The 22,032-nt window shown below is 37.9% G+C and overlaps 1 protein-coding gene across 1 annotated transcript in view; it reads right to left on the bottom strand.

The window, feature by feature from the left end:
• DNAH6 (dynein axonemal heavy chain 6) overlaps positions 1-22,032 on the bottom strand; it is a 275,358-nt gene that overhangs the window by 197,161 nt on the left and 56,165 nt on the right. Inside the window, exons 13-18 of the mRNA XM_043917761.1 lie at positions 19,285-19,405; positions 15,360-15,511; positions 13,031-13,183; positions 10,069-10,320; positions 6,780-6,908; positions 2,110-2,223 (exon numbers count right to left, since the gene is read on the bottom strand). Of these exons, the coding sequence (XP_043773696.1) occupies positions 2,110-2,223; positions 6,780-6,908; positions 10,069-10,320; positions 13,031-13,183; positions 15,360-15,511; positions 19,285-19,405 (921 nt within the window). The remainder of the gene's footprint in view (positions 1-2,109; positions 2,224-6,779; positions 6,909-10,068; positions 10,321-13,030; positions 13,184-15,359; positions 15,512-19,284; positions 19,406-22,032) is intronic.

Below are 22,032 nucleotides of genomic sequence, written 5' to 3'. Positions count from 1 at the left end.
AGACATATTCATAGCAGCATTATTTACAATTGCCAAGAAACAGAGACAACCTAAGTGTGTTCACCAATGGATGAATGGATGAAGAAAATGTGTATATGTATACAATGGACTATTATTCCACCATAAAAAGAATGAAACTTTGCCATTTTGGCAACATGGATGGACCATGAGGGCTTTATGTAAAGTGAAATAAGTCAGACCAAGAAAAATACCATATAATCTCACTTATATGTAGAATCTAGCACAAAACAAAGCAACAGTCTAAAGTAAAACAACCAAAACAGAATAGATTGGTGGTTTCCAGAGAAAAGGGGTGGGTGGATGTAATGGGTGAAGGAGGTCAAAAGGTACAAACTTCTAATATTAAAATAAATAAATCATGGGAATGTAATGTACAGAATAGTGACTAGTTAATAATACTGTGTTGCTTATTTGAAAGCTTCTAAAAGAATAGATCTTGAAAGTTCTCATAAGAAAAAAAATTATAATTGTGAATGGTAACAAATGTTAACTAGACTTACTGTGGTGATCATTTTATAATACACACCAATATAGGATTGTCATATTATACACCTGGAATCAATACAGTGTGTCAAATATGCCTCAACTAAAAATTTATAAACATTCATTTTTTTTCTAGATACAATGTCTACTTTTTGTGCACTTCCTGTGGTAAATTTGTCCCACGTCGGAAGCCACTACTCTAATCTATGTGGGAATCAGAGCACTTTCTAAGCTTCTTCTTTACTACTCAGGAGCATTTTCTACTTCTGAGATAACTGATAAATGAGTTATACAACAGCACCTAAAATTCTCTGTTATAAGAGCATATATATGTTTGTTTGTTTCCTGCTTTCTTCACCAAATGGTAAATTCTGTGAGAGTTTAGACTCTGTCCCTTTTATTGTCCACTGGTATCCACTGTATCCAGAACATTATCTAGGAATCATTCTTGTGTCACTGTAGTTTAACCTGGATGTGTGACTTCTAATTATGGGTACTAGCACAGGGAAGCTGAACCAGCAAGTGTAAAGCAATATTTGTGAGGTTGATGGTATTTCTAGTATGTTCATATCACACTGGAAAGAACAGATGGTCATATATTCTGTCTCCTAGAGGGTTAATCCTTGTTAATGTTTGAATACAAGAGTAGACCCTAAGAACCAAGCCCTATGATACTTGCCCCCCTAATTTACTATGATTAGAATTTACTAGTGAACTCTCAAAGAAAGATCCTAGATCTCATTACCATGATTCTATTTTATCACAGGGGGGAAAATGGCTTCCTTTAAAAAGAAAAAAGACAATGAAAACAGAACCTCAGCCAACAGAAATCTAATGTTGTAGATCATAAATAAAATTCTACAATCCTTTGAAACATCCCACCCTCGCCTTCTCCCACAGAGTCCAAAAGTCTGTTCTGTACATCTGTGTCTCTTTTTTTTGTTTTGCATATAGGGTTATCATTACCATCTTTCTAAATTCCATATATATGTGTTAGTATGCTGTAATGTTCTTTATCTTTCTGGCTTACTTCACTCTGTATAATGGGCTCCAGTTTCATCCATCTCATTACCCAGAGGGATCGGGTAGAGAGGGAGGTGGGAGGGGGGATCGGGATGGGGAATACATGTAAATCCATGGCTAATTCATGTCAATGTATGACAAAAACCACGACAATATTGTAAAGTAATTAGCCTCCAACTAATAAAAATAAATGAAAAAAAAAATTCTACAATCCTTAATAACACTTGGCTGTATGTATCAGGACAACACTGTATTCAGAAACCACAAAGTTAAATGCCATATGGTAAGGTCCTTTGATCCCTCCTTCATTTAGTGTTCTTAAACAGAAAACCTGAGAAGCCTGCCTTACAATAAAGCATTCTTTGTGGTACTTAAAGATTTGTGTAGTAGAAAGACCTCTGTGCACTTCACTGGAAAGCTGATAAATTCCCACAAAATTATAATATTATAATTATAATTATAATATTGTATATTTTACTGAAATACACCAGATTATTTAAAAACTATAATCCATACTACCATGATTTTAAAGTTAAATAATATAAGAATGATTTAAAAATTAAGAGTTTTTCTTTTTTTTACCTTTAACCATTCTTGCTGGAGTTGATCCCATTCAGATAAAGAATCCCAGAGCAATTGTTTAAGCTTCAATTCAGCACTAACTTCTTCCAAAGCATCAAACTTGGACACTTCGACCTTTAAAAATATAATAAGCAAAATGTGCAATTTAATTTTCAGATATAGAGATCTCATGTTATGTTCCTATTAGTAATTTTTGTTTTTTCATTTGTTTCTATCTAAGAGAAACAAATGAAAAAAACAAGTGACAAAACCCCACATACATTCAAATTTCTATTTGAGGGACAAAATAAAACTATATATCCTTAGAACTTAGAAATTCTCGAAAGACACAAACATTACAGAGTTTTAAGGGCATTTTCTCTTAACTTGGATCATACCTGACTGGTTTTTCACATAGATAGATGAATCCTCAGAGGCATCTATATCCTTTCAGTTCAGTTGAGTTCAGTCGCTCAGTCATGTCTGACTCTTTGCGACCCCATCAACTGCAGCACGCCTGGCCTCCCTGTCCATCACCAACTCCCGCAGTTTACTCAAACCCATGTCCATTGAGTCGGCCATGCCACCCAACCATCTCATCCTTTGTCGTCCCCTTTTCCTCCCACCTTCAATCTTTCCCAGCATCAGGGTCTTTTCAAATGAGTCAGCTCGTCGCATCAGGTGGCCAAAGTATTGGAGTTTCAGCTTCAACATCAGTCCTTCCAGTGACTATTCAGGACTGATTTCCTTTAGGATGGACTGTTTGGATCTCCTTGCAGTCCAAGGGACTCTCAAGAGTCTTCTCCAACACCACAGTTCAAAAGCATCAGTTCTTTGGTGCTCAGTTTTCTTTATAGTCCAACTCTCACATCCATACATAACCACTGGAAAAACCGTAGCTTTGACTAGATGAACCTTTGTTGGCAAAGTAATGTCTCTTCTTTTTTATATGCTGTCTAGGTTGGTCATAACTTTTCTTCCAAGGAGCAAGTGTCTTTTAATTTCATGGCTGCAGTCACCATCTGCAGTGATTTTGGAGCCCCAAAAATAATATTTGTCACTGTTTCCACTGTTTCTCCATTTATTTGCCATAAAGTGATGGGACCGGATGCCATAATCTTAGTTTTCTGAATGTTGAGTTTTAAGTCAACATTTTCATTCTCTTCTTTCACTTTCATCAAGAGGTTCTTTAGTACTTCTTCACTTTCTGCAATAAGGGTGGCATCATCTGCATGTCTGAGGTTATTGATATTTCTCCTGGCAATCTTGATTCCAGCTTGTGCTTCCTCCAGCCCGGGGTTTCTCATGATGTACTCTGCATATAAGTGAAATAAGCAGGGTGACAATATACAGCCTTGACATACTCCTTTTCCTATTTGGAACCAGTCTGCTGTTCCATGCCCAGTTCTAACTGTTGCTTCCTGATCTGCATACAGGTTTCTCAAGAGGCAGGTCAGGTGGTCTGGTATTCCCATCTCTTTCAGAATTTTCCACAGTTTGTTGTGATCCACACAGTCAAAGGCTTTGGTGTAGTCAATAAAGCAGAGGTAGATGTTTTTCTGGAACTCTCTTGCTTTTTCGACGATCCAACGGATATTGGATCCTATATCCTTTAGGGCTGATATGTAGATGGTGGAAGAAGGATGATAGAAGATGGAGAGAATGCTTGTGTGGTAGTTGGTGGAGGGGATGGGGAGATTTAAGGTGGAGAGAACATTCTGGTTTCTCACCTGTTTCTAACCTAATGGACTGTTTATGAACCCTATAGACAGAAAGGTTCCAAGAAAATCTAAAGAAGCCATTTTCATGGCTTAGAGGTTAGTTGCACAGAAACTATGAACCTTGAGATAAGCCAGGATTTCAAACATTCCACAGAACAGCAGTAAAATACACACTCTTATCAAGTGCAGTCAGAACATTCCCCAGGATAAATCATATGACAGGGCACAAAAGAAGCCTTAACAAGTTTAAAAAGATTGAAATCATACTAAGTATTTCTTTTAGCCACAGTGGTATGAAACTAGAAATCAACAACAGTAGGAAAGCTGGAAAATTTACAAATGCGTGAAGACTAAACAACACAGCCCTGAACAACCAATGGGTTAAAAAGGAAATCAAAGGGAAATAAAAAAAATATTGAAACAAATGAAAATGGAAACAGCACACTATAACCTATGAGTTGTTGCAAAAGCAGTTCTGAGAGGCAAGTTTTTAGTGATAAATGGATATATTAAGGAAATAGAAAGATCTCAAATAACATATCTTTACACATCAAGGAGCTAGAAAAAAGAGAACAAGCTAAGTCCAACATTTTCAGAAGAAAGGAAGTAAATTCAGAGTGGAAATAAATAAAATAGGGATCAGAAAAATAATAGAAATGATCAATGAAACTAAAAGCATTTTTTTTTTAAAGATAAATCTTTAGCTAGAAGAAGAAAAAAAGAGAGGTGATTCAAATAAACAAAATCAGAAATGAAAAAGGATACATTACAACTTACACCACAGAAATATAACTGTAGCCCACCAGTCTCCTCTGTCCATGGGGTTTCCCAGGTAAGAATACTGCAGTGGGTTACCATTTCCTTCTCCAGGGGATCTTCCTGAGCCAGGGATCGAACCCAGGTCTCCTGTGTGGCAGGAGGATTCTTTACCACTGAGACACATAGGAAGCCATGATCATAAGATATTACTATGAAAAAGTAACTGTATACCAAAAAACTGGATAACTTAGAAGCAGTGCATAAATTCCTAGAAACGCATAACCTATTAAGACTGAATCAGGAAGGAATAGAAAATCTGAGCAGAAAAATAAGAAGGAGATCAAATCAGAAATCAAAAACCTCTCAGCACAGAAAAGCCCAGGACCGGATGACTTCACTGGTAAAATCTACCAAACATCTATGGTGGGGGTGGGGGGAAGAATTAATGCCAATCTTTCTCAAACCTTTCCAGAACATTAAAGAGGTGGGAACACTTTCCAACTCATTTTACAAGGCCAGCATGACCCTGACAATAGGTATCTAACCTTGTCTTCATTAAGAATTAGAAATGATTTCCTATACCTCTTAGGCCTTCACTCCTATTCCCCCCTAATAACCAAGAGCTGGAGAGGAAGGTTGGATATGAGGTCATCCTATGCTGTGCTGTGCTTAGTCACTCAGTCATGTCCGACTCTTTGTGACCCCATGGACTATAGTCCCCCAGGGATTCTCTAGGCAAAAATACTGGAGTGGGTTGCCATGCCCTCCTCCAGGGGATCTTCCCAACCCAGGATTGAACCCAGGTCTCCCACAGTACAAGCAGTTTCTTTACCATCTGAGCCCCCAGGGAAACCTGAGGTCATCCTAAAGAATCATAAAATGTAGATGTGGAGCCTGGAATGAGGAGACACACTTCTATTTCAGGCTCTGGTTCTAGCTACACTATTCTTCCTGACCCAAAGGAGGGCCTACCTGCTATAGCTTTTTATCAGGTAATGTTTCATCCATAGTTCCCTTCCTACTGCACACTTTCCTGTCTAATAGGTCACTTAATTCAACCTGGGAACAACTCTGAACCATAATTCTCTCATGCACAAACCTCCTGCCTCAAGTATTATGTCGGTTGCACTTTCTAGGGCCCAGGTTATTATTCTGCAGGTTGCTCCACCAAACCTCAGGTCTGGAGTGGAGACCTGGAGGGCTCAGGTCTCAGAGCCCTCAGACCACTTTCTGGTCATCCATCTGGGGCTCTGGAAGGAATGGATGCATCTCCATGTGACGTCCAGGCACTTCTCTGAAATTTGGGGGAGACTATTAACACTCCCTCATTGCTGGTGGCCTCTGTTTTTGGTCCCAGGGATTTCTCCTATTTGCTTTTCTCTTTGTTCTCTATAATACCTATTCTGATACTTTAGCTCCAACACTTCGGCTACCTGATACGAAGAACCTACTCATTGGAAAAAACCCTGATGCTGGGAAAGATTGAAGACAAAAGAAGGGGGTGACAAAGGATGATATAGTTAGATCGCACCACCGACTCAATGGACATGAATCTGCGCAGGAGACAGTGGAGGACAGAGGAGCCTGGCATGCTGCAGTCCATGGCGTCACATACAGCTGGATATGACCTAGTGACCGAGCAACAATAATATCTGTTCAGAGCACTTATGACTCTCACTCATTTCTTTTCATTTGGGGGGGGGGGCGCATATAATTTAGCTTTTTAATTTTTTGGAATCCATCTTTTCGCTGGCTTAGTCAAATTCTCTTCTTTCATCAAGCTGGCACATCAAAACCAGAGTAAATGAGACAATATTGATGGTATCAATAATATACACATGAATGAATGTAAAAGAAGCTTGAATATTAAGAAAGAATCAAGGGGTTTCAATTGATTACATTTAAAAATCCACATGCATTTTAACATAGAAACTACAGTTCCTGGTCGGGATATTTGTCTATAATTCACAATTACTTTTTAATAAAGAAAGATATTTTGTCTCTCATGTGTCCTGATCTTTAAACACTTCAAAGGCAGAGAATATACCATATTTTGTATTTCAGATGATTCCAGTACAGTGACTAGCACATAGGTGTCTAAACATTGAGCACTGTTGAAAATGAGTGTGCATCAATGTCACTTCTGTGCATACACAAAGATATATTTTATAGTTCTATATTTTAGGAACAGATGTGTAGCACTGTCATTACCTTAAAATTCTTCTGATAGGATTTATATTGAAAAGCTCGTTTTTGAAGATCATCCAGAACTAACAGCAGCTCATTCAACATGACCTTTATTTTCTCTTGGTCAGCATTAATGTCCAAAATCTGTGGATCCTGTAAAATTAAGATAGCTTTTGATTAGTCATTCCTACTTTTTGAAGTACACCATCAAATTACATGAATAAACACTTTCAAAACATATTTTTGCTAATTCCCTCTAGTTTTTAGAAAATATATGAAAATGGTTGCTTTTCTTGAATTTTAAAACAATGCAGATACATTGTAAAAAGTACAGAAATGTATAAGTAAGTACAATGGGGATAATATTGTTTTTAAAGAGTACATAATGCATTTTCCTTTATCTTCTTTCCTATATTACATTTTTCTTTCAACTAACGAGGCTTCAGTTGAGGAAAGGTGAATGCAATATGGAAAAGAATGAAGGGAATATAAGGAAAATTATCATTTTCCAGTAAAGGGATGATTATAATTTACAACAAAGGTAGAATTTTATTTGATTGAAGTTCAAAAATAGGCAAAAGCAATTTATGGCTTTAGAATTCAGGGTAGTGGTTGCTTTTGGAAAGGAAGGAAAGGTTAGTGACTAGAGGGCACCCTAAGGATACCAAGAACAATAGCTCTTGACTTGAGCAGTAGAGACATATGGATGTGTTCACTTTCTGAGAACTCACTGAGTTGTTCAGTTATTACAGTTATGTACAGCTTTCTCTTGCAAAATACAAAAATACTTAAGTACAATAGTAAAAGCAATGCCAAGTCTTTTAGACTAAAAGTTGACATATAGTGAGTACACAATAAATGTTAGCTACTTTTAGCCATGTCAACACATATAAATGCATGCTGTAATCTTCAACATCGGTATTGTATTCCTTTGAGTGGAAGTACGTCAACACATTTTATTATTCTGTTGAAGGACACTGAGTTTTTCCCATTTTTTTCTGATTTGTTCATAAGTTTATATGGCTGTGGGCTTCCTTAGTGGCTCAGCTGGTAAAGAATCTGTCTGCAATGTGGGAGACCTGGGTTCAATCCTGGGTTGGAAAGATCCCCTGGAGAACTGAATGGCTACCCACTCCAGTATTCTGGCCTGGAGAATTCCATGGACTGTATAGTCCATGGGGTCACAAAGAGTCAGACACAACTGAGCAACTTTCACTTTCACTTCACTTTATATTGCTTTAAGCTTTTGGGATAAGATTTAGTCAATGTTAATAATTAAATAGTAGATCATTATTATATGATCTATTTTCACATTTGCTTCAGTTAAGAATTATCCAGATGTCTATTCTAAGTTCTTAAAAAATTCCTTTTATATCTTTAGGATAGTAAAATTGGTGCAAGTTAATTAAACATTCCTTATCACTTATTAATTTATACTCTGCCTCTTTCTAAGATGGAATTTTCTAATATGTGACTAAGATAACTCTAAAATTGTGACAATAGCTATAAAATATGCTAATAGGATGTAAAAACACTAATTTCAAAATAATAAATAGAAGCTAGGAAAAAGAGAATTCACTACTATTGAACTGAGTTTTCCCCACTTTTTTCTGATTTGACCATAAGACTTAAAAAAATTTTATTTAATTGGAGGATAATTACTTTACAATTTTGTGATGGTTTTTGCCATACATTAACATGAATCAGTCATGGGTACATATGTGTCCCCCTATCCTGAAACCTCTCCCACCTCCCTCCCCACCCCATCCCTCTAGGTTGTACCAGAGCACCAGCTTTGGGTGCCCTGCTTCATGCATCAAACTTGCACTGGTCATCGATTTTACATACAGTAATATACATGGGAAAGGAGTACATCAAGACTGTATATTGTCACCCTGCTTATTTAATTTATATGCAGAGTACATCATGAGAAATTCTAGGCTGGATGAAGCGTAAGCTGAAATCAAGATTGCCGGGAGAAATATCAATAACCTCAGATATGCAGATGACACCAACCTCATGGAAGAAAGTGAAGAGGATCTAAAGAACCTCTTGATAAAAGTGAAAGAGGAGAATGAAAAAGCTGTTTTAAAACTCAACATTCAGAAAACAAAGATCATGGCATTAGGTCCCATCCCTTCATGGCAAATAGATGGGGAAAATGGAAACAGTGACACACTTTATTTTCTTGGGCTCCAAAATCACTGCAGGTGGTGACTGCAACCATGAAATTAAAAGATGCTTGCTCCTTGGAAGAAAAGCTATGACCAACCTAGACAGTATATTAAAAAGCTGAGACATTACTTTGCCGACAAAGGTCTATCTAGTCAAAGCTATGGTTTTTCTAGTAGTCATGTATGGATGTGAGAGTTGGACCATAAAGAAAGCTGGGCATCAAAGAACTGATGCTTTTGAACTGTGGTGCTGGAGAAGACTCTTGAAGAGTACCTTGGACTGCAAGGAGATCCAACCAGTCCATCCTAAAGGAGATCAGTCCTGAATATTCACTGGAAGGACTGATGCTGAAGCTGAAGCTTCAATACTTTGGCCACCTGATGCAAAGAACTGACTCATTTGAAAAGACCCTAATGCTGGGAAAGATTGAAGGAGAGAAGAGAAGGGGATGAAAGAGGATGAGATGGCTGGATGATATCACCAACTCAATGGACATGAGTTTGAGCAAGCTCCGGGAGTTGGTGATGGACAGGGAAGCCTGGTGTGCAGCAGTCCATGGGGTCGCAAAGAGTTGGACATGACTGAGCAACTGAACTGAGCTGAACTGAATGTACATGTTTCAATGCTATTCTCTCAAATCATCCCACCTTTGCCTTTTCCCACTGAGTCCAAACAAGTCTGTTCTTTATTACATCTGTGTCTCCTTTACTGCCCTGCATGTAGGATCATCATTATGTCTTCTAAATTCCATATACATGCATTAATATACAGTATTTGTCGTTCTCTTTCCGACTTGACTCTGCGTAATAGGCTCCAGTTTCACTCACCTCATTAGAACAGACTCAAATGTATTCCTTTTTATAGCTGAGTAATATTCCATTGTGTATTTTTGATCATAAGCACTAAAGCAATACATACATCTGTTAGTTGCAGTAGCCTGGAATTTGTTCAGTACCTCAGAGAGGTTCAGAAACACTTTAAATTTTCAGTAGCTGCTCAAAGACATTGTTAATTGATTAGAAGGAAGCATAAACAAAATGAAAGTTAAACCAGATTAAAATGAAATATGCTTTCTAAACGGTTTATTAAAATGTAATAGCCTTTATATAGATTATTTTTAAATTCTGCTTCAGCTTACCTGTGCTAGCAGCTTTACTTCATTTACTTCATTGCTTAGATCTTCAAGATCTCTACCCAAATGCAGACAAAATTGCTTAATGCTTGTTTCTCTGTCACCCACAGATTTATCAATGGCATTCCGAACAGCAACGAGGGATGGCTTCATAGTTGCAAAAACGGCAAAGTCTTCAGGAGGTGTGGGAACCTGATACTGTTCAATGAGCTTGTACATCTGAACCACAACATTCCCTTCTTCTTCAAGGCTTTCAATCTAAATGGAAACATCAGTTGCTCATTAAATAAATCAGTGTCCTGTTATACCTGTTAAGAGTGACTGATAGGAGACAGTCTCTGTGCACCACGTTGTAAAGAGCCAGCACACAGAGGAGTGCATGTATTGCAGATCAAATTGGCTGGAGCTGGCTAGATGACAAATACAGTCATTACTACGATGCAGACAATGAGGCCTAGGAGGTAAGCTGTTCAGAACTGAGCACAGTTAATATTACTCTGATAAGTATTTACTTTTTCTCTCTCTCTTGTTCCCTAGTAAATTAAATAGTAGTGCTCAGTCGCTTTAGTCGTGTCTGACCCTTTTGCGACTCCTTAGACTGCAGTTCACCAGGCTCCTCTGTCCATGGAATTTTCCAGGTAGGAATACTAGAGTGGGTTGCCATTTCCTCCTCCAAGGGATCTTCCCAACCCAGAGATCGAACCCGCATCTCTTATGTTTCCTGCCTTGGGAAGCAAGAGCACAAGCACCACCTGGCAAGCCTCAGATTAAACAGTGCCAATATTTAAAGTTTTCAGAGATGGGCAGGTGCTGTGAGGATGCTCAACTGTAACATCTGAGATTCCAGGCAAGTGTGCTGAGCAGTGACTGTCCCAGGGCAGCCCTGAGGTGTGCGGACCATGTACCTCTCTGTGTAGATTCAGAACCCTGATCGATGGTAAGCATCTTGCTACCCTCTAATAAACGCTTCTACTACCACTATTACTGACTCCGAAACATCTCTGCTCTGATGCCCTTGCCTCAGTGGACAGTGTCTTTCCTAATTTTCTGGCAAGGTCTCCCCAGTTTGAAGGGAACCCTCCTCGCCACCACTCTGCCACAAGGTTATAGAGGAAGCATCCAGGTTCTATAACTTGACCCACCTCCTGGCCACAACTTAACCAGGGAGCATCAAATTGGGACAGAGTGAATCCAGCTCAGTCTGAGCTTTCTCTTGACCTTGGGAAGAGTTAGATTGTATCTGTGGGCAGAGGCCATTTGCTTTCACGGGTTAACAAAAAACAGGTCCTAAACAGGAGAAGAAAACTGTGGAGAGGCTTTAGAGAGATGGTTCTCAACCTTGAGCTGCGTCCCAATCTCCCTGGCAATACTCCACTACTGTCCTCTATACAGTATGGTACAGTAAAGTACACAAAAGCACAACAGCTTACAGAGGATGCACACATGTGACCATGCATGCCAGATATGTGAACCCACTTACCGTGATTGGGTATGCAAACGCACCTTCACATCTTTGAACATTCCCAAGTTGAAAGTTCACATGTAAGGGATTTACTGTAGAATTGTAATCTAGATAATAGTCATAATGGAAGCCATGATCCTTCTTAATCTATATTTGCATAATAGTCAGGAAACTTACTAGCAGGAATGAAAGAAACCCAAGTTAAACTAGCTTAAGTAGGCAAGTGGGTTAGGGAGACAACAGCAGGTATAGAGACTCTTCTTGCCTGCTCACTCGATGCCAGCCCCTATATTCCAGCTGTTGTACTGCACTTTTCAAGGTACTGTACTATAAGATTAAAAATGTTTTCTTTGTTTTTTTTATGCATTATTTGTGTGAAAAGTATTAGAAACCTATTACAGTGTAATACTATATAGCTGATTGTGTTAGTTGGGTACCTAGGTAAACTTGATTGGACTTAGGAAAAAATTGGACTTAAGAAACTCACTCAGAACAGAACTCGTTTGAATTTAGGGGACTTACTGTATTATCATTCATTACAAATAAGAACTGCAATAAACTGGAGTTGAGAGCACTGGCTTTGTTGTCAGAGACCCAAATTTGAATTCCAGCTGTACTGCACACAGGTCTGTGATCTTAGACACAATGACCTATTTTGGTCCTCATTTGATATTCTGCAGAATAAGAATAAAAATTATCCATACTTCTTTCTGGTGACTGCAGCCATAAGACTCTTGCTCCTTGGAAGAAAAGCTGTGACAAACCTAGACAGCATATTAAAAAGCAGAGACATTACTTTGCTGACAAAGGTCTGTATAGTTAAAGCTATGGTTTTTCCAGTAGTCATGTATGAATGTGAGAGTTGGACCATAAAGAAGACTGAGGACTGAAGAATTGATGTTTTGAACTGTGGTGTTGGAGAAGACTCTTGAGAGTCCCTTGGACTGCAAGGCAATACAACCGGTCCAGCCTAAAGATCAGTCCTGGGTGTTCATTGGAAGGACTGATGTTGAAGCTGAAACTCCAATACTTTGGCCACCTGATGTGAAGAGCTGACTCATTTGAAAAGACCCTGATACTGGGAAAGATTGAAAGCAGAAGGAGAAGGGGACGACAGGGGATGCGGTAGGAGAGGTTGGATGGCATCACTGACTCAATGGACACGAGTTTGAGCAAGCTCTGGGAGATGGTGAAGGACAAGGAGGCCTGGCACGCTGCAGTCCATGGGGCCGCAAAGAGTCAGACATGACTGACGACTAAACAATACTTCTTAAGCTTTTGTAAGGATAAAAAATGTAACATATGTAGAAAATGTAGTACATGCCTGACTAGTAGTGATCAATGTTAGTGGCCATTACTACTGTGAGGTAAGCCATCCACTTCCTTTGCCTGAAAGTGTTTCTGATATTCCGACAGCTGTATCTTGACCTTCAGTCCCTCAGTTTCTCTTATTTGCCTTCCTTCCCAGAAGATTTGGAATAGTGAGTTACACAAGAATCAACTCACCCTTTCCTGAATTTCGTCAAGAAATACTAAGCTGTTAACATATTCTATGGTAGTAGTTGGCACAAATTCAAGCTTGTATTCTGCATCTTGTGCCTCAGAGATGATGGCATCCACTTTTTTCTTGCTTAGACGAGGAAGCATATAATTCAGCACCTAGGAAAGAAGAAGGAACTGTGAATCGTAACTACTTGAGTATTTCTACATTATGCATTTTATATAAAGTCTAACTGAATGTCTGTTAAATCAGCAGGTAATGGAAGCAGCAGTATATGAAAGGGCTTTTTTTTTTCCCCACACTGAAACAATAGGATTAGTTTTGAAGATTATTTCCAGAATAAGCTAGATTATACAACTTATTAAAAAGTTTACCTAGGGACTTCTTTAGTGGTTCAGTGGTTAAAAATCTGCCTTGCAATGCTGGGAAAATGGATTTGATCCCTGGCTGGGGAACTAAGATCCCACGAGCCACGGAGCAACTAAGCTCGAGCGCCACAACTACTGAAGCCTGTGGGCTCTGGAATCTGTGCACCACAAACTAGAGAGCCCACATGCCACAACTAGAGAGTTTGTGTGCCACAAGGAAAGATCCCACATGACTCAACCAAGATCCCATGTGCTGCAACTAGTAAATAAATTAGTTGCAGCCAAATAAATAAATTTTTTTTAAAGTCTGCCTAAATGCCCTGATATTTTGTAAGTACCCTTTCTGTTACTTTGTCCTATATAGTGAACATTGTGGTACCATCCTCAGTATCAACTCCACTTCTTTTGTGTTGGGTGGTGGTAATGATTCAGAGGAAGGTGATATCTCCTTTAGAAAAAAAGACTGAGTCTGATTGGTCATAAGGTAAAATGAGCATGGCTTTCTTTGGCTAGTGTGATTGGATTAGGGTGAACCTCTGACATTAGCTGATCCAATTAAGTAGAAACCCAAGACTTCTGTTTAAGGCTGAGAGATCTCTCTCTCTCTCTGTCTCTGGACATGAATAAGGAAATAATTATCCTATGGAGCCTTTGACTACCATTTCAGAAAAGTGAGGGTATACGAGCTTTAGTATGAAGCAGGCACATCAGAAGGAAGCTGGCACATAGTGAATGGAAAAAATCAGGTCTTTAGAAACCACTGAGTCACTAGATCACACCTTCCTGATGCCCATCCACCCTCTGGACTTTTTAGATCCATACATTTTCTGGTTGCTGAAGCCAGTTTGAGGTTTGTTTTTTTTTTGGCTTAGTATACAGTAGTACTCATAGTGCTCAGAAATGTTTGCTGAAATTGACTTTGCTTCAATTCTCTGTTGTTTTCTTTTTCAACAGATGAAGCAGAAAAGCTCTATAAAGAAGTCCAATGCCATACAGCTAATTAGTGACAGAAAAGATATGAGCACTCAGGCCTGCAGGCTTTTAGACAGAGCACTGTCTTCTTTAATCTGCAGCAGGGGTCAGCAGGGGTTTTATGTAAGGGCTAAATAGTAAATACTTTAGATTTGCAGGATATATGGTCTCTGTCACAACCACTCAGCTCTGCCCTTGTAGAGCAACCATAGGCAATACATAAGCGAACTGTCATGGTACAAAAGAGGTGGCAGGCTGGAATGACCCTGTGGGATATATTTGCCAATCTCTGTTGTATACCGTTGTGTCTCTAGAGGTAGATATGGTATACATATCTAGAGGTATTTTTTAGAGTCTTTATTGAATCTGTTACAATATTGTTTCTGTTTTATGTTTTTGGGGGTTTCTTGGCTGTGAGGCATGTGTGATCTTAGCTCCCTGACCAGGGATTGAACCTGGGCCCCTTGCTTTGGAACGTGAAGTCTTAACTACTGAACCACCAGGGGAGTCCCTTTGGGGTGGTATTTGATGGTATATATGACTAAAGGAAGACCTGAAAGTTGTAGAAGCAATCAAATCTCCTCAGCTCTACCACTCACTAAAATACAATCAGACCTTTAGGGACAGTTTCAGATCAGGAAACCTCAGTATCTAGGATACTTCAGTATCCTAGAGTCAACCAGCATTGCTACTAGGACTCTGAGCTGTTACAGCAATGTCTCCTCTGGAGGAAATCTTGAAATGCTCCAACAAAGGAAAAAGTAGTAGATGTAAGAGACTAGTTTAAGGACTTTTGTTCCCTCACCTGAAATTGACTTTGCTTGGGACAGAAAGAAAAACATGGAACTTTCCCTATAAAGTAAAGATGCTGAATAGAGTTAAGTCAATTTTAAGTAGTTGCAATACTAGAAAATAAAGATAGGCTATTTGCAGGAGAAAAATCATAAAATAGTTGTAGAGACCATAATTAAAATTTTTCCTAGTTCATAGTTACCTCCAAGCATCGCAAAGGTGATGGAATTAGCTTTTCTTTTAGTTGCTTAGTGTCAATGAGCAGCAGTCCTACATTCCTAGTGGGTCTCAGAGCCACTGCATCCTTGTGCTGTCTGTGATATTTTTCCAGTTGTTCACTAAAGAAATTAACACCTACATAGAATAATTCATATACAGCAAAGAATATATGTTAGATTTTAAAGGACCATTACACAGATATATCAAAAATCATTGCATTAATACACTTACATATGTATTTAAAATGAGCTATCCATAGGTAGAGAACCTTGTATAATTTTAAAATGTTAATTCATGATGCTTTATATTTCATTCTTGTAATGAAGAAACTAACATTGCATAATGTAAATATATTTTCTGGCTTTTGCTAAGAATAGCTCATGAAAATAACTTGTAATTGCATTAGAGAATCTAGTCTATAATGGGGTAGATTCTAGAATCAGACTGGTTTGAAGTTCACTTAATCTAATGGTTCTTCCACATTGTACCTCAAAATAAGTATGAATATGCATCTTTAGTTGTATCTGATTCTTTGTGACCCCATGGACTATAACCCACCATGCTCCCCTGTCCATGGGATTTTCCAGGCAAAAATACTGGAGTGGGTTGCCATTTCCTCTGCCAGGGGATCTTCCCGACCCAGGGATTAAACCTGCATCTCCTGTGTCTCCTGCATTGCAGGCAGATTCTTTACCAAGTGTATAAGGATATTAACAGAGAAAGATTGAAACTCAAGAGATCAGGCATAGCTAAAGTTATTTCCATTCCTCTTCCCAATACCTCTGCCAACCCTGCTCCCCACATCAAGTTAAGGCCATTGTCAACTTTGTCTGCCAATCCTGCAGTTGCATTTTGATAATCTTCCTATCTCCAATTTCTCCCTTTCCCAAATCACCAGTGGAAGTCTGATTATCTTGAAATCATACTATTTGTCAAAAACAGCTCTTACTAATACACATATAATACAACACAACTCCTTGTCTTTAAAAATTCAGCTAACTTTATTTCCAGTTGCTCCCTCCACTTGAGTCAGACTGTTTTCCCTACTGCTTCCTGTTCTTCTCTAACCCTCTTCCACCATCCCCAAGAGAAAAAGTTGTTGATCCCTGCCTTTATTTCCATCACCTCCTGTCCTGGACACAAGGGGCAGTTTGACACAGTATAAAGAACACATCAGACAAAGTCTTAGAAGACCTAGGCCCAAGTCTTTAACCAACCTGTTGCTTTGGGTAAGTTACTTAATCTTTCTGAGCTTCACCTTCCTCAAGATACAAAAAAAGGGATGACAATTATCTATCTGACTCATTTTAGAAGGTTTTGATGTGTTTATTTTTGAGAAATGAAAAAATTAGGATATCAAATGATCTGAGAAAACCCCTGGTGAGGAAAGCTGTATAATGTTGCTTGGTCTGGTATTTTCCCAATTTATTTGAACACAGAATCTTTTTCATAGTATCATGTAATATCCTTCAGAATAGTGGTTCAAGGAATACCAATTTGGGAAACACCAATTTAGTCCAATACTTTCATTTTATACATAAATAAATTTAGATTACTCAAAGTTAAATGACTTAGCCATGGTCACATTTATCCATGTTCAAAAGGAAACAAAAGAGTAAAGCCAACAGAAGGGCACTCTCTTGATGAGATGGAGGTGGGCTGGTTTGTATAACAAACTCTCAAGTCAGGGGAAACAATTTCTAAACCACTTACTCACTGTATAATCTTGGAGTTGCCTTATCTCTGTATTTCCACTTACCTATTTATAAAATGAGAATACTCGCCTATATAGAATTATGAGGATTAGATAAAATAGATTAGATGAGACAGCACAGTACCTATCATAAGTGCTTGGCAAGTATAGAAACTATTAGTAGACACTGACTTTTATAGAAATTTAGTGGCGAGATATGGCTGATTATTTCAGAAAGCCAGACCTGTCTTCTGATCACCTTCTGGGGCTAAACAAAGGGCAGCCTGGCTAAAAGTTTGGTTAAACAGGCATTTATTAAGTATAATAAACTATAATATATCCTAGGGCTTCCCAGATGGCACTTGTGGTAAAGAATTCCCCTGCCAATGCAGATGCAGTTTCAATCCCTGGGTGGGAAAGATCCCTCTGGAAGAGGAAATGGCAATCTGCTCTAGAATTCTTGCCTGGGAAATCTCATGGACAGAAGAACTTGGAGGGCTACAGTCCATGGAATCACAAAGAGTTGGACATGACTGAGCATCTGAGCACAATATGTCATAGGCAGTGTTATAGTAATTTGAGGGAATATGGTATAAACAGGCAAGGCATCGTATCCAAGGGGCAAAGCTACATTCTAATGGGAAATAACCGGGTTCAGAGGTTTAGGAAGTACCAGAAAGTTTCTAAAAGAGGAAGAAAACAACTTTTAGGAGTCCAGGCCAATCTACTCCAGATTCCCAGACAACAAATGGCTAATACCTATGATACCCTGGTTCAGAGATTGAGACAGGATTGACAAGCCAAGGCAGGACTAGATGAAGGGCAATCTGGGAGCTTGGTGGCCTTATCCAGTTAGGTAACTGGTGAGTGAGTAAAGTTATCCAACTTGAGGAACATGCTAACAGGAGACTCAGAGGCCTTGGCTCAAGGCTGTGAGTAGAAGATCTAGATGGTTAGAACTGGTTATTCGGATTAGTTTATTTCATGTGCTGAAATGCCAGGCTCCACATCTTACTGTTACCATCGTCCACCACAGTACCTGTCAGTTCCCTTCAGTTCAACACACACTAAGTCTCAGTGTGACAGTGTTGGTGAAGAATGGTAGAAATGAACTTGTCTAATTCTTTTTTTAATTTCTTAAGTAGAACCCCACTTTTGTTTCTTGAGCAAGTTAGTGCTTTGGAAAAAAAAGGTCTGTTTCAACTTTTCAAAAAGTAAAAAGTAAACACAGTGTCTATTCTTGGATTAGATTCTGGGCCAAATCAGCTGCAAACTGCTTTATTTGGCAGATTCTGAATATGGACTAAATGTTGATTTTAGAGATTTTTTTTTTCAGGTGTGAAAATATTTTGGTTCTGTAGGGACATGCTTTTTGAAGATGCACATTGAAGTATTTCATTTAGGGACTGGCATGTCTAATTTGCTTTAAAATACTTCAGTGTAATAAAAATAATGAACTGAAAGAAAAACACAAGAATTTCCAGAAAAAAATAGTGCTCATTCATGAGGCAAAGTATCAGAGTAAACATTTTTGTGCATGAGAAAAAAAAAGAATAAAACCAGATAATGAAACAAACCAAAAAAAGAATATGAACGATATACTTCACATTTTTAAATGGTAATAATGAATGCTATATACTTAATTTTCATAATCATTTGGAAACTTTCTTGCCTGAAATTTCACTTGGGCATTGTATTTTATTTTCTTTGGTTGAAGAAAATAAGTTTAATAAAATAACTTCTCCATGGTTCTAATCTCATGAGTAAGGTGTCAATTCATAGATTCATACCTACCCGGTTGCAATAGGGCTGTACAAATAGAGTAACTTGAATTCCTGAGACAGAATGAATTCCTGAGATACATGTTACACTATGTAAACATTTTTTAAGGAATCTGAGGGGAAAACATTCCTTTCAACTCCTTTCCATATAGAGGCTATATGACCTTTGCACTGATACAGTTTCATACTAAAAGATAAGCTCTTGGGGAAGAATGCCTTCCCATAATATTCTGAAATAAAACATAACAGTAAAACTAAAGAAAAAAGTGGTTCTACAGAAAATAATCTAGAAATGAATAAACTCTTGTGTTTTGTCAGGCCAACTCTTTTGGGCTACCATCTCTGTCACCACACACCACAAAGCAGAAACCTAGACCATGATAAACCTTGATATGACTCTTAGACATAATTAGCAAGGACAAATGAAAACTTACCAGGTTCTTGAAGTTTAAGAGCTTCTAAGTCAAGACTTTCATTTTCCTTGAAGAATATTTGAAACTTTTCAAATGTAGCTGCATATAATTGGGCAGATTCAAATGCTGCCTGTATGGCTTCCTACACATTATATAAAATAAAAACAGACAAAACTATATTTTTCCTAAGCAGAATTTAATTCTATACAACTAAAAAATGCAGATGCACACTATGCTGTGACCTGGGGATATATAAGTGAGAGAAAAGGTACCATCCCTGATGACAAAGGACAGTTAATAAATTCTCTTATGAAACTTAAAAAAAAAGATACATCTTTAAATGTGACTTTCAAAGAATTGTTCCTTATGATTAAAAAGAAGTAAACTTGTAATTTTTTAGCTTCATGGTGAACTTACACATCACTAGTAGATATATGGCAAGAGGCAATGTCTATTTATTTTCCAAATCACAAATTTTATATCTTAGTTTAACTGTTTTTGAGCCAAGGCAAAACCATTTAGCATATATGCAAAATTACTTGCCTAATCTCATTATTAAATTATCTATGCTGGCAAGTTTCCTATTTCAAAATGTCTTCAGAATTTGCCCTAATAAATACTTTCCCTCACTTTGCTTAAACTTGGCACCAACCTCCACTTCCCTACAAGACTTTTCATATAGTACCATGTCAGTACACATTATCATAGTTCAATGGCATCATAATGCCTGCAAATGGCAGTTAGGACTTGTTTCTTGTTGATCTTGGCCTATTACTCCCTGGCTGCACTCCATTGCCTTCTCTTAATATTTCCTACTAAGACTTCTTGCAAATGACTGCAATTTGTCCCAAGGAAAACAATTGCCATTCCCAACACACCAATGCTAGGGTAGGTGGCTCAGACTTAGTGGTAGTGGTAGAAATTTTAATTACAAACAATAGCACACACCCTAGATAGCTATATTTAGATATTTGTTCATTTATTTCCTTTCAATAGGCTTCTTATATAATATTCCAGAATGTTTCTGCTGTTTATTTCTTTACATTAAAAATTGAAGGGAAGATACTATGTCAAAGTATATCTCCTTTGAGCAGATTTAATAGTGTCTCTGGTACATGATCATGCAAGTGTTAGGCAGAAACACAATGGGTGACCCAAAAGTGGAAAGATCCACCAACATGTTGAAATATGATTTTTAAAACCTCACAGTATAGTTGGTGGAATAGTTCAAAGAATTCCATATACAGTCACTGAATTCCTTAAATTTTAATAATATATCACATTTGCTCTATGATTCTCTCTACATTTCTGAACCATTTGGAATAAAGCTGCAGACACAAGATATTTCTAACACTAAATATTTCAGGGTTTATTTAACAAACATAAAAATATTTTCTTAAGCTGCCATAGTATTAATATAATGACTTAAATCAGGAAATTAGCATTGATATTAATACTATTATCTAATTACAGGCCTTTATACAAATTTTGCCATTTCTCCTAATAATGCCTTTCATAGCCAAATAAAAAACCTTGTTTCCCCCCTGGCCCGCTATCCTATCCAGGATCAGGTATTGTATCTTGTCATATATCTTTGGTGTCCTTTAATCTGGACCAATTTCTCAATCTTTGTCATTCATGATCTTTACCTTTTCGAAGAGTAACACGTGTGTGGGTGTGTGTTTGTGTAACACTTCTTAATGCTTACATTCAGTTATACATTTTGGCAATAATATGACAGAAATGATGTATGTTCTCCATGTATCATGTTTAAAGGCACATAATGTTGATTTGTCCCATTACTGGTGATGTTAACATACTAAAGTGGTATCTGTGAGGTCTGTCAATGTAAACTTACTATTTTCTTTCTTTAAATCAATAAATATCCTATGCAGAAATGTTTTGAGAAGAAAAAGTCCTTTTTCTTACCATACCTTTGCATATCCATTTCAGTATGCATTGGAGATTCTCACCTATTTCTATGGTTGCTATAGTGGTGATCTTTTTTTAGGTTTTCCTTCTACATTTACTAGTTGGCATTTTACTGTAAGGAAGAACTTTCCATTCTCACTCCATCGATTCATTCATTCATTCATAAAATATACTTATGTATTCTTATTTTATTCAAACACTGTTATAACCATTACTTATTTTAATGGTCAGATTGTTCTAGGGAGACCCTTCAGGTTGGCTTTTTAATCTTTCCTGCATGTCTCCATTAGTTTTTAGACATCTTCTTATTTGTGTGTGTGGCGGTGGGGGTGGTGGGGCTTTCCTGGTGGCTAGATGGTAAAGCATCTGCCTGCAATGAAGGAGACCCTGGTTCAATTCCTGGATTGGAAAGATCCCCTGGAAAAGTAAATGGCAACCTATTCCAGTATTCTTGCCTGGGAAATTCCATTGACAGAGGAGCCTGGCGGGCTATAGTCTATGGTGTCACAAAGAGTCAGACATGACTAAGCAATTAACGCTTTCACTTTCACTCATATTTTGGTTCAACACTATGCTCTGGGCTATTCTTGTACTTCGGTTGTCCTAGGAATAAGCAATTTCTTCAGAGATAAGGATCTTCTGCTTTGGAATGATACATAGAAATCAATGTGTGGACACTAAATGGGCTCATCGCTATTAGGATGTCACTGCTTCCAGACCATCTCAGTGAGCAGAACAAGACACACACACCCACCCCCCACAAATATACATATATGCATACACAAAACCCTACATATAGTTCTCTTTCTATTGATTAATTAAAAATCATGAGTTCAT

Source organism: Cervus elaphus, chromosome 11 (assembly GCF_910594005.1).
Source record: "Cervus elaphus chromosome 11, mCerEla1.1, whole genome shotgun sequence".
NCBI lineage: Eukaryota > Metazoa > Chordata > Mammalia > Artiodactyla > Cervidae > Cervus > Cervus elaphus.
The sequence above is the reverse complement of the archived record's forward strand: the minus strand, read 5'-3'. Positions and strand labels throughout refer to the sequence as shown.